Source organism: Caretta caretta, chromosome 5 (assembly GCF_965140235.1).
Source record: "Caretta caretta isolate rCarCar2 chromosome 5, rCarCar1.hap1, whole genome shotgun sequence".
Classification (NCBI taxonomy): domain Eukaryota; kingdom Metazoa; phylum Chordata; order Testudines; family Cheloniidae; genus Caretta; species Caretta caretta.
In genome coordinates this window covers 58780588-58793504 of record NC_134210.1, presented here as the reverse complement: position 1 = coordinate 58793504, position 12917 = coordinate 58780588, and the positions used below count along the sequence as shown (strand labels likewise).

The 12917-nt window shown below is 40.0% G+C and overlaps 1 protein-coding gene across 5 annotated transcripts in view; it reads right to left on the bottom strand.

Moving 5' to 3' along the window:
* Nucleotides 1-12917, bottom strand: part of ADGRV1 (adhesion G protein-coupled receptor V1) — a 416951-nt gene that overhangs the window by 91160 nt on the left and 312874 nt on the right. The window contains exon 88 of one of the 5 annotated variants that reach the window (XM_075128569.1): nt 2891-2924. The exons of the other annotated variants lie outside the window; for them this stretch is intronic. Coding sequence (XP_074984670.1) covers nt 2900-2924 — 25 coding nt within the window. The 3' untranslated portion in view covers nt 2891-2899. The remainder of the gene's footprint in view (nt 1-2890; nt 2925-12917) is intronic. 5 annotated transcript variants of the gene reach the window in all.

The window sequence follows — 12917 nt, the reverse complement described above, 5'->3', positions numbered from 1 at the left end:
ACAACAGAGGAAGTACCTGTTTGTTCTGGTGCAAATAGTCTGAATCTACATTTGAAAGACTGGAGCAGATAGTTTGAACCTTAGTGCCTCTTATCAAAAGAGCTGCATCTGGCTTTCCCAGATGGTGAACAGGAAATTACAGATACACACTGAACTATAGTATGTGTAAAACAACAGAACAAAGCTTTCCTATTGGCTTCTTGAGCCTCACGCTGTTGCTGAGCAAACATTAATACAAATGCTTGACGTTACCATTGGCTCAAACTATAGCTTCTTTGTTGGGAGACAGACAGGCAACAAATGCAGTTTACTTTTAAGGTTCAACACACCGCACATCATCAACATGTGCAGCACAGTGTCAGTCCCTTTCTGCCCTCTGCAGTAGAAAGAAAACATTAAGAATAGTGCAAGTGATATGAAAAAGTGACTTTCATAAATATTTTATAGTCAAAATGACAAAGTGCAATTTGTTAAAGCCTGGATGTTACTAATGTACACTGTACAAATGTGCCAGCAGTTTATTAAAATATTATTTTTTTAGAAAACTGTACTTTATTACCGAGCACTGGCATTCTGCAGAAATCATCATACAATTTTGCTGGTTACTCCTGCTGAGCCTCCCAAAATATGTTGGACCGGATCATCAACTTTCTGAGAGAAGGAGTGGCATTTGGCCCAGTCGTGGGCTGGACGGAAAGCCCTTAGCGAGCATTACTACAAAGAAGGAGTAGTACAGAAGAACTGAATCTCCACTGTGATTGCACTTCCATTAGTGCTCTGAGATCCACCGGGCAGCCCCATAGATTTTAGGACATCACAGGCTGAGAGAACTATACTCTTTTTGTGGTAAACCTCTCTCACCACATGATAATGTATAATGGTTTTCCACCAAACATTAGCTGTCACACAGGTTATTTTACATCAGGGCATGATCCCTACACAAAAAGCAACAGCAGCAAGGACATGAACGGAGATGTGCATCTCGGTGTCTAAGTTAACAAGCCCTAGCATTCAATTTATCCTAGTTACCAAAAAAAAATATATATATATATTAAAGAAAAACAAAACCTGCATACAATATCTATTTAAATCATCTCATAATGCCACAAAACCAAATCTTTTGTTCTGAAAAAGAACTTCCCATAAAACTGTCACATTAATTTTGTAAAAAGTTGGGACTTTCCCTAAATCCAACTTTTGCTTAGTGCAATACCTACTTGTTTCTTTGGTTTTCACTTAACCACTTGTACCCGACAGCAAGTTCAGCCAATATCTATACAGTATGGGTAGGGGATTTTCTCTGGAATGCATACTGCTTGGGTGTGCCAACAGTTTATGGGTCAAAGTAAACGGATTTCATATGAATCATAAAATTTGCCCACAAATCTCCAGTTTAAAACAGCTGTGGAATGAATATGTAACCCTCAAAAAGAAAAGGAGGACTTGTGGCACCTTAGAGACTAACCAATTTATTTGAGCATAAGCTTTTGTGAGCTACAGCTCACTTCATCGGATGCATACTGTGGAAAGTGTAGAAGATCTTTTTATACACACAAAGCATGAAAAAATACCTTTTTTCATGCTTTGTGTGTATAAAAAGATCTTCTACACTTTCCACATGCATCCGATGAAGTGAGCTGTAGCTCACGAAAGCTTATGCTCAAATAAATGTGTTAGTCTCTAAGGTGCCACAAGTCCTCCTTTTCTTTTTGCGAATACAGACTAACACGGCTGTTACTCTGAAACCTATGTAACCCTCTTTACTCAACTACATTTTGAGACTTCTGTAATCTAACACTGCTTCCCAGAATGCAACTCATTTACAGTTAAAAGAAAAGGAGGACTTGTGGCACCTTAGAGACTAACACATTTATTTAAGCATAAGCTTTCGTGAGCTACAGCTCACTTCATCGGATGCATCACGAAAGCTTATGCTCAAATAAATTTGTTAATCTCTAAGGTGCCACAAGTACTCCTTTTCTTTTTGCGGCTACAGACTAACATGGCTGCTACTCTGAAACCTGTCATTTACAGTTGCCTCATTTGGTTCAGAACTGTAAGAGTAATCTGGTTCAAGTAACTTTCCTCTAATCACCATGATAAAAAAAAATTGATATAAAAGAGCCTGATTCCTCTCTCATTTATATTTTATAAATTGCTATTAACTAAATTTTACTATTAATTACATTGGCAGTTACCCTGGCATTTGGTGGAGTTAGACCAGTTTAAAATGAGCATAAATGAGATCAGTCAGGCCCCCAAGCATTTTTCACTCTAATTTGCAAAGCAGCAGGGCAATTAACTCCTTAAGTATAATAATAGCAGACAACACCCTGGATCCAAGACTAAAGTGTGACACTTAATTGTAAAGTGTTTTACAATTGCATTTTTCCTGGACTACATGCAATGGAAATAACCCACTTACCCATTACCCAGTTTTATTTTATTTCGGTTTCTTTTAATGAACAAAAAGAGCTAAGAAAAAAAATCATACAAACAAAAAAGTAAATACTCCTGGAGCAGTCTAAATGAAAAGGTAAGAACCAGAAAGGGATATCTTATCCCTTATCCACAGGTGGATCAAACCAAAGTCTTCAGTTTAATAATCATACTTTTCATAACTTTTTAAGCAAAAATCCCTATTTATGTCAATGGGGTTTTCTTCTAAAAATTGGATGGTGTGCTTTGGCCTGTATCATGGGCTATATATTGCCACACTTACATTAAGTAGTGCATTACTCCTCTAATAGCCCCATGTTAATCAAGGGGGCTAACTCACAGAGAAAATTACTACTCAATATTACTACCCGAAGAAGAGCTCTGTGCAGCTCAAAAGCTTGTCTCTCTCACCAACAGAAGTTGGTCCAGTAAAAAACAACATTGCACCCACCTTATCTACTCAATATGAGAAAGGGTAGAAGAATCTGAAACACAGAAAACAGAAACAAACAAATGAAGTAAAGCGCCAGGATATTGCTTTGAAATGTTAAAGAACAGGCTTCTTAGAAGATTCATTTTGAGTAAGTATTCACACGAACATCCTTGTCAATAAGTTAGTCGTTTTATTGTGCAACAAGGGAAAAAGCAAGTTTCCTTGTTTACCTCTACCATAGATGCTGTTTATGTACAGATCAACTGCAAGAGGAAAAAAAAAACCCAACAATTTAACAATGCTCTGCTTTTCCCTAATGAGTCAGATCCCAAATCCTCAGCTAGGGTATTACAACTCAGTCCTCTGTATTTCAATCTTCTCATTATATCACCTACAAAACCTTTCACTAATGCATTTTACATTGAGGGTTTTCTTCTTTGAAACAAAATACCAAGAAGGCATCAACACAATATGGGTATTAGAGACCCACTGTCCAAAGAAAATAAAAGATTCTTTATTAACACACATACTCATGCACTTTAGCCCTGTACTGGGAAACTTTCCAGTGAGCAGCAATTATGGGAAAATATTACCCAAGGAAAAACACAAACACAGAACAGTACTTTTGAAAGACTGCTGTTGGCATTTTCATTAATCTCTTTGGTACTGCCTTGATCTCATTTTCAGAGTAATGAACGTATCTATCCACCTACCTCAGGGTTTTGTACTTCTGCCCATCAGTGCAGAATCCAAATGCCTTTCACATAAAATAAATTGTCAATAACAATGTCCTTAGTAGATTTCATGGAATCCCTGACTCTTCTTAATGGTTTAAGCTGTGCTCGGGATAGGTTGGGTTTTTTGCTTTGTTTTTGTTTTTTTTAATTTTAGGACTGGGATAGGGAGAGCAGAGGAATGCACCTTATGCTCTGAATGCCATTTTGGTTATGATGAAGCAGCAGGGTCTTAGTCTTACACCGTTTCTTACAGGTGGGTCTTGTGAACCTGTTGCACTAATTCACCAGCCACCTACAACTCAGGTACTGACTGATCTATAAAGCCTTGCATGGCTTGAGTCATGGCTATGTCATTCCACAGATGCTGCACTGGCTTATCTCTTTTCTTAAATATGTGCTGGAAGTATAGCTTAGGGGAAGGGAATCCCCTTTCCTTTTGCTTCTATTTAGATAAGAAGCAAACCTTGTATGTACACATTTTCATTTGTGTCCTGAAACATGTTAGAAAGGGAACGTTATAAAATTAAATTAGAATTTTAATGAATGATACTACTGTTGTTGGCATCTACTGTTCTTTCCCCACCCATGTCATTAATTAGAAATAGCTATGAAATGAAGAGCTATTATTTAAGGTTATTTTTGTGACATTTCTTAATTTTGTATTCCTTACATGATCCCATGTTCAAGAAAATTGTTCCCTGCTGCTGTCTTTTATGACAGACACATTTGTCTTTTGATTACAGCACTGCTATCTATCTGCTCTTCACATGGAGCATTTTAATATAAGTATAGGCTAGAAAAGGACACGTTTCCATATGCAAACTGTTAAACATTAAATCAAGCTCACCTTCACTGTCTGCAACCAGAAAGGAATTTAAATTAAAAAAAAAAAAAAAGAAAAGAGGAATTATCAGGCCACAGGGCTCTCGTTGCTTTTTTCTCCAACACTGAACTTAGCACCTTCACTTTTGTTATTTGAATGTTTTGTCTCACCTGCTAAGATCTCTGTTGGCTGTAGTGTTATAAATGCTAGAAAAGTGTGCTGAAAACTATTGCTTTGCAATCCTTATGTTGAACATGGTGACCCTGTCTATACTCTCCTAACTCTTACAACTGCTTGTGAAAGCCAGTTTGATAAAGCTGTGTTCCTTTGTTAGAGGTGTCATGACTGTGCTAGGGTTTTAAATGTCTGGTTTTGTCACACAGACAGGACATATACAGGGCTGTGTTTGAGCCCCTTGGAATCAGGTTCCCAAAAGTGCAGCCGGCTGTAGTGATAAACACAGCCTGTGCCCATATGCTTCCAGTAACTGAAGGGAGAGGGCAAAACTGACCTGCTGTAGGATACGGTAATATGCTGTGGTGGTAGAGCTCAAGCAATCTCTATGAGTCCTTTCAGGGAGTACAGAAAAATACATGTATTTATACACACTGCTCTGGCTCATAGCACGTTGCCAGTACAGATGTCAAAATCGAAGACTTTGAATATACCTTCCCTATAGGTCAAGTTGACTGGATGGTTCAAACACTAAGGGAAGATCAGGTTCAACTACTTGCTTCACCACAGATCTCCTGTGTGATCTTGGGTAAGTCACACAGTATCTCTGTGCCTCAGTTCCCAGTTGTGAAATGGGGACAATAGCACAGCCGAACCTCACAAGGGAGTTGTGAGGATAAATACATTAAAGATTGTGACGTGCTTCGAGATCTACTGAAAAGCGTTACATAATTATTACTATAAGTCCACTTCACCACACCAAGTGAGGGCCATTCCAAATGGGTTGGTTCTCTTTCAGAGAATAGGTTGGACTTTTGGAATGCATCTGTGCAATCCTATTTCAACCCAGTTCAAGACTGTGTGGTGGCAACAGGTTTTCTTCTGCTAATTATGGATCACAAGTTAGCAGAGACTATTCTGTTTATTTCTCTGGCCACTAGAATGGGAACTGAATATAAATTATACGTGAAACCAAAGCATATGTCTACACTGCATTATAATTCCAGGTTGTGAGACCTGAGCTTGTGGAATCAGTGTTCCCAAGCCTACGCTTGATCATCCACACTGCATTGTGAACCTGGGGGGGTCTCACAGCTATGCTAATGCATCCATACTGCACTATACGGACCTTCTGACTTGGATCTTCAGCTTGAGCTGTGCCCACGCTGCAAAATGACAGGGCTTGGACCTGAGTTTCAGTGGGACTCAGGCACTGACTCATCATGGGGGGAGGGATAGCTCAGTGGTTTGAGCATTGGCCTGTTAAACCCACGGTTGTGAGTTCAATCCTTGAGGGGGCCATTTAGGGGTCTAGGGCAAAAATTGGGTTTTGGTCCTGGTTTGAGCAGGAGGTTGGACAAGATGACCTGAGGTCCCTTCCAACCCTGATATTCTATGATTCATCCCCCTAGCAGGGCCCTAGGATCCCATCCTGAATGCTTCCTGACCCTAGACAGACTGATTTGTGTATGGATTGGAGTGGGGATTGGGCTCAAACCTGAGTCAGAACCCAGGCTTAATGTGTAGTGAAGATATAACCTAAGAAGCCCTCCCCATGTCTACTGGCCCCACCTCCTGCAACATGTTCTATGCGGGTTGATCCCTGGTCCAGCAAAATCTCCAATGAAGTCAATGGGTCTCTGCATGGGTGCAGGGATCCAGAGAGAGGCTCAGTCAGATATGTTTCAGAGTAACAGCCATTTTAGTCTGTATTTGCAAAAAGAAAAGGAGTACTTGTGGCACCTTAGAGACTACCCAATATGGAGTCATGACATAATTCAGGGTGAAACCACTATCCATAAAGATCTTATATTACAACCTTTCAAAATTAAATTTTTGTCTTATTCAGTATCTAAAACTAAGTGGGGCTTTCACCCTTTAAAAATATCCTTTTCTCCATTTGCGCTCTTCAAAATTCCATTACCACAATAAGCTAACTTTTTCAAAACACACTAGGGGCACAACCCACTGATTCATGCCTGTTTCTGATGCGCTAACATTTGCTTAGCATGAACAGTAAATATTAACAAAAATATAAAAAGCACTCAGAAAGAATTAATTTTTCTTCATTGAAAACATACACTAGTAATGAAGGGATAAATAAAAGGTAATTAAAATGGTCAAATTTAGCAGATATCTTTACATTAGCCTTAGCAGTGGGTAGCAGAACATGCAACTTTAATGAAGATACTGGAGGAATTAAGGCAATAGTATACAAACAACTGTACATAGCTGGCAAGATTCTGTCCTCTGTTAACATATGCTATGTGGGGGAACATAGGGTAGAATTTGGCCCAGGAGTATTAGACATTGACTGTCAAGAGTTAAACACACACTGATTCATGCAAATATAGCTATTACATTTTGACATATATTTGGCACTATATAATTTACAGATGTGAAGTCATATCAGTGAATTACAAGAAATCAAATAAGATTTATATATGTTATAGATTTCCTTTCACTACTGTTTCAACCTCATCAGCTCATCTGGCACTTGGCTTTGGAACCAGAAACTTGGGTGTTGCTCAGTTGTGTGAGCACCACTTGCATGAACAGTGCTTCAGCTGCTCCAATGGCAATTTGAAGAGAAAGGAGAGCAACAATGGAAGAAGGTGGGACAAAAGGAGCAAAAGGAAGAGGGAAAAAAAGAGGGAATATGCTCCGGAGAAGGGTGCAGATGAATGTACCATATAAAATAAAGGACAGACATTTTGAGTAGGAGAATTATAAGTCCATTTGTGGGTTTGGTGACTATATAAACCATAGAAGTTTTCCTCTTTATATGTCTGTCACCACAACACTGATGGGAGTAGAGCCCCAGAATTGTCTCCTACTATGCATTCTACTGAACTCTACCAACAACTAGATGGACTCACAGGCTCAATGTACTTACATTCTGGAGCTATGCAGAATATAGTATGCAAATAAAACCATGCTCTCCCTATTGTATTCTCCTCCACAGTCCCCTTGCTATGCCAAGACTCTCTCCTCCTCACCTTTGCTTAGGTGTTTCTTACTATGCTTTCTATTGAACTCTACCAAGAACTAGATGGACTCACAGGCTCACTGTACTTACATTCTGGAGCTATGCACTTGACCCACTACTGAGGCAGTTCCTAGAACTTTATTGAGGACTCTCTTCTTCACAGATAACAGTACAACTGGCCTTGCATGCTATACACTATGGGGGATACCCCATATTCTGTGCCAGGCCCAAGTATAGGGACTCGGATCAGAGGAAATCTATGGAGGTTAAGAGGAGGAATCTCTCCCCTAGACCGGTGTTTCTCAATATTTTTGATACCAGAGACAGGCTTGCTGCCTTCCTAAACTATATCAGGGAAATCTCAGGGACCGAGAAGGAAGCTGCCATGGACCGGCACCGGTCCAAGGACTGGTCACTGTGAAACACTTTTCTAGACAACAGAACAGAAGGACAGCCACTCTGTTCCTGCCCCTATAAGCTCAGAGCTCTAACAGCCTCTGTACTGCTTGTGGCCTTCCCTGTCTATGAGGGAAGAATAGCCACTGGGTCTGCAGAGCCATAGATCCATCAAACCTGCCCCCAAAATTTCTGCTGTGGGATGGGCCCTCAGTGACTATGGGCAAGAGGGCAGTATTCTCCCTTAAAAGAGGAATTTTAGTTGGCAATTTTGTATAGAGCTTACTTGTATCATTATTTATTATTTGTATTGTGGTAGCATCTAGAGTCCCATTCATACACTGTTGTACAAACACAGAACAGAAAGATGATCTCTGCTACCACGAAGCTTACATATTAGTAAAAAAAAAACTTTGCTCTTGAGGTCTTGCATTGTTCACTACATCATATGGCCAAAAATATAATATAATAAATCCTTCACTCTCTATACTCCACACATCATTCTTTACATGCTTGGCTAAATCTCTCCTAGACATGGCAATTCAATAGCTTTAAGTGAGGAGAGACTGCAGGAAGGGAGGAAAACCCATGACAGAGCGCAAACCCAGCAGCAGAAACAAGAAGTGAGAGTGTCATCTACAATGAAGAAGAAATATACTGTAATAAGAGAAGAGACAGACAGCTTCGCAGAGCAGGAGTAAACAGGTGAGACGCTAAGGAATGTTGTGTATATAATTTGCTGTGTTAGCAGAAATGGCAGTTATGATGGAAGGAAAAAATACAGAAATATTTTCATGTACTCCTGCTGAACTGGAAAAAGACTTCTTATTCCCAGCTCTTCTCAGATAATGCAGTCTAATAAACAAATAATGCCAATTTGCATTTATACAGCAACTCTCTTCTGAGGATCTTGAAGCAATTTATAATTAAATACAAATATACATTTTTTAAACTTCAATGATGCTAACCTGATTCAATGTGAAAAATGTAAGTATAATACAGCTATTTCTCATGGCTCAGACCCAGAAAGATTACAGCACTCTCAGCCTTATGTCTGAAACAGATTGGTATGGTGGATGCTTCGCATACCTGGCACATGTTAACTTTTCACTGATTTCAGAACAAGGTGAAAATGGCTAGGTATCAACAAAGTTGTTGGTTCTAGCTCAAATTCTTCATGCTTTGAGACCTGTGACTCTGAGACACCAACTCTCTCTTCATGTTATACCATGGCACCAAGAGCACGCAAACCGCCCAAGCTGAAGTTGAAGTCAAAGAGATTAGTGTCATAAGTGCTCAGCAACGCAAGAGTTGTACACTTGGGCCAATACTGTCTCCTTCTAAAAACAACAACAACCCAAGTGTAGTCAACATTTTTACTGAGGAAATGAGTGCACGTGTAGTGTTGCAAGTTACTTCCACGTGTCTCCATTCTTTCAGGTATTCCATGCAAATATCCATTCTCCCTGACCCTATGAACATGTTAGTAAGACTTCTTATGTGAGCTACATGAAAAAGGGGCGCTTGAGGAAATGAAAGGGATCAAACCCAGTTTAAAAAAAAAAAAGATTCACTTGATTTTTTTTTTTTTAAACAATTTCAGGATACGGTGGCTGTATATAAGTAAAAGGAATACTAGCGGATATATTTGCAAAATTTTAGCATGTTGTGAATTAGAACTGATCCAAAAGCCAAACTGGTAACATTAGTGACAAAAGTTCCTGATGGAAAGGTATAACTTTTTTTACACCAGCTAGGAATCAGGTGAATATATTTGTATTATTTGTCTAGTTTTCCCTCCTGCATGTACATTGTGGTAGAGGCTTGGGCCTCTTTTGTTTTTGTTTTTAATCTTATCATGAGCCCTCCATTCCCTGGAGGCTTGGAAGTCTGTGTTGATTTGCATTGTCTGCTGACCTACTGGCAAGTCATGCTGGCTTGTGTAATTATTGGGGTACCTCTATTTTCACTGGGGTGGTAGAAAAGGTTACAAATACCCTCAGTACAGAGGTTTAAACGGTTGCGGTCCAAAGTAAGCAGTAATAGTTCCTGGGTCCCTGGCAGTCCAATTGAGAGGCAGGGCTTTTCCTGCCTAGTGCCTGGAGTGCCCTCTCCAGTCCAGTCTTCACTCAGGCAAATAAGCATTTTTGGGTTTCCAAGCCAGACTCAGTAAGTGTCTCTCACTGGTGCCCCTTCGCACTGGTTCCCTGCCCAGCTGCTGCTGCTTCCCCACAGGTCCCATATAGACCTGCACCCAGCTGTGATATCCGGCAGTCACAGCATCATGTTCCACACACAGCTTTGTTCATAGTTCCTGGGCCGTCTCTCCAGCTCCCTGCTCCCACGCGGCTCTCACTCCCAAACAGAGTCTGGACACTTCCTGGTTCAGGATCTTTCCTCTTCTCCCTTTATCTGTAGTCCCCTGCTTTGCAGATCCATCACACTTGCTTGTTGCACACCTGCTTCAATCCCTTAGATGCAGGGACATGAGAAAAGATGACATATATATATATATATATATATATGATTATATTTGTGGAAAGATCCAGCTGGGTCCTTCTCCTATATCAAAATGTTACCATTGTGCTACCACTGAAACTACCTTAAATGGTACTTGTGCTCCTAACTCACTTTGGGAGTGTTTGAAAATCTCACCCATTGTCTACAACGTTAGCAGTCAGTGTCACACACCAACTCTCTCTAGCACCCGTACCCACTGGTCTAAAGGAAATCTTTAGAAAGAAATCTAGAGAATTTGGAAATAAAAAAAACCCTTCAAACTCATATTTAGCAAAACCAGTTCTTATTCATAACTGTTACTTTGGGCACTGATCCTCTGAGCAGGCAGGTGAGTGCTGAACCCTGTGCCTGCATGGAGTTTCACTGACTTCACTGGGACCCTTTGCAGGACAAGGGCCCACAGTTTTGAAGCTACTTGAGGGAGTGGGGCCTTGGTTTTTACGTTTTTCCATAAGAAATTACTAGAGAAGTTTATTGGCAGGGGAACAGCATTATAAATAGGGTTTATTTATTTATTTGTGTACACGGGAGAGAGGTGGGGGGAAAATAGCTGCTTCACTCTCAGATGCCTTGTCTGAGATGCCAGGTGAACTCTTTTTGATTAACTAATTAGGTGTTTGGCTATTTCAGTTTTCAGCCAAAATGACAAAACAGAACTTCCTATATAAATGACTGATTAGTTTCCAGTCCCAAGTCATTTGGCAGTTTGTGGTTTTATAACTGTACCTGTTGCGGTTTCCAAACTGAGAGCTGCTTGGAGCCAGTAAAATCCTGTGATGTAAACCCTCTAAATATAAACGCTGAATAAGCACATCTGACTTTATTCCTTGGAATAACCACTAGTGTATTTGGGAGGTAGGGGTGCAGACCACCAGAATAAATTCTCTCTTCTGCTTTGTCTCTCTTCTCATCCCTGCCTCCATCTGTGGTTTTGCGCCTCTCCTTGCAGTCCCTCTATTTAGATTGCATTGTTCTAAAGCGTCTTCCTACTGATTTCCCTGCTTCTGATGCTATACACTTTGTTAACTGGAACTATACAATTTTGGAGACACACACCAAAAATATGTCAATGGATTTAACTGGAGTTAGGTGCCTATACACTTTTGAAAATTCCACTAGGCGACTATCTGCCTAAATACCTTTGAAAATCTGACCCTAAAATAGTTGCTAAAGATCACATAGAAAGTCTGTGGCAGAGGGGGAAACTTAACCCAGTTGTCTCAAATCACCAACTAGTACCCTGACCACTGGACCATATTTCCTCTCTAAGACATAAGTGTTCTGTGGACAAGGACAGAAACTTAAAATATATATTAGAAATTGAAACAAAATTATTACTGGAAACATTCACAAGGCTAGACTTAGCATTTCTCTACCTAGGACCTACAAAAGCAAAGAGATAGGCTAGATGGTCTGACAGAAATGTGGAGGCAGCTGACCCTGCATCGGAGGGAGATATCTGCACACTGAGGACTAACGGGGAGGAACTGGTAGTGAATCTAAAGGTGGAAGGCAATTTGGGTGCAAGGGATTTTAAAAAAGATAGATTTCATGATTCTAAAGAAAGGAAGGCATGAGAGCAGCAGAAAAAGGACAATGGACTTCAAAAAAGCAGATGGTAACAAACTCAGAGAACTGGTAGGTAAAGTCCCATGGGAAGAAAACTAAGGTGAAAAGGAGTTCAGGAGAGCTGGCAGTTTCTCACAGAGACAATATTAAAGCAACAGCAAACTATCCCAGTGTAAAGTAAAGATGGGAAGAATAGTTAGAGGCTAATATGGCTACATCAGGAGCTCTTTAATGACCTGAAAGTCAAAATGAATCCTACAAATAGTGGAAACATGGACAAATGGCTAAGGAGGGGTACAAAAGAATAGCAAAATTGTACAGACAAAATGTACAGACAAAATCAGACAGACCAAGGTGCAAAATAGCTACACCTTGCAAGGGACAAAAAAGGCAATAAGAAGAGGTTCTATATATAGATTAGGAGCAAGAGAAGACAAAGTAAAGCATACGTCCTCTACTTAGCTGGGAAGGAGAGCTAACAACTGATGACACCAAGAAAGGGTGACACCAAATGCAAAGTACTACACTTAAGGAGGAAAAAATCAAATGCACAAGAAAGGGTGTTTAATACCTATTTTGCTTCAGTCTTCACTAAAAAGATTAATGGTGAACAGATACTCAACACAATTAATATTAACAACACGAGGCAAGGAACACAAGACAAAATAGGAAAAGAACAGGTTAAATAATATTTAGATAAGTTAGATATATTCACATTAGGAAGGTCAGATGAAATTCACTCCAGCTGAAGAAATCTTGGGACTGTTAGTGATTATCTTGAGAACCCATGGAGAATGGGTGAGGTTCCATAGGATTGCAGAAGGGCAAACAAAGGTG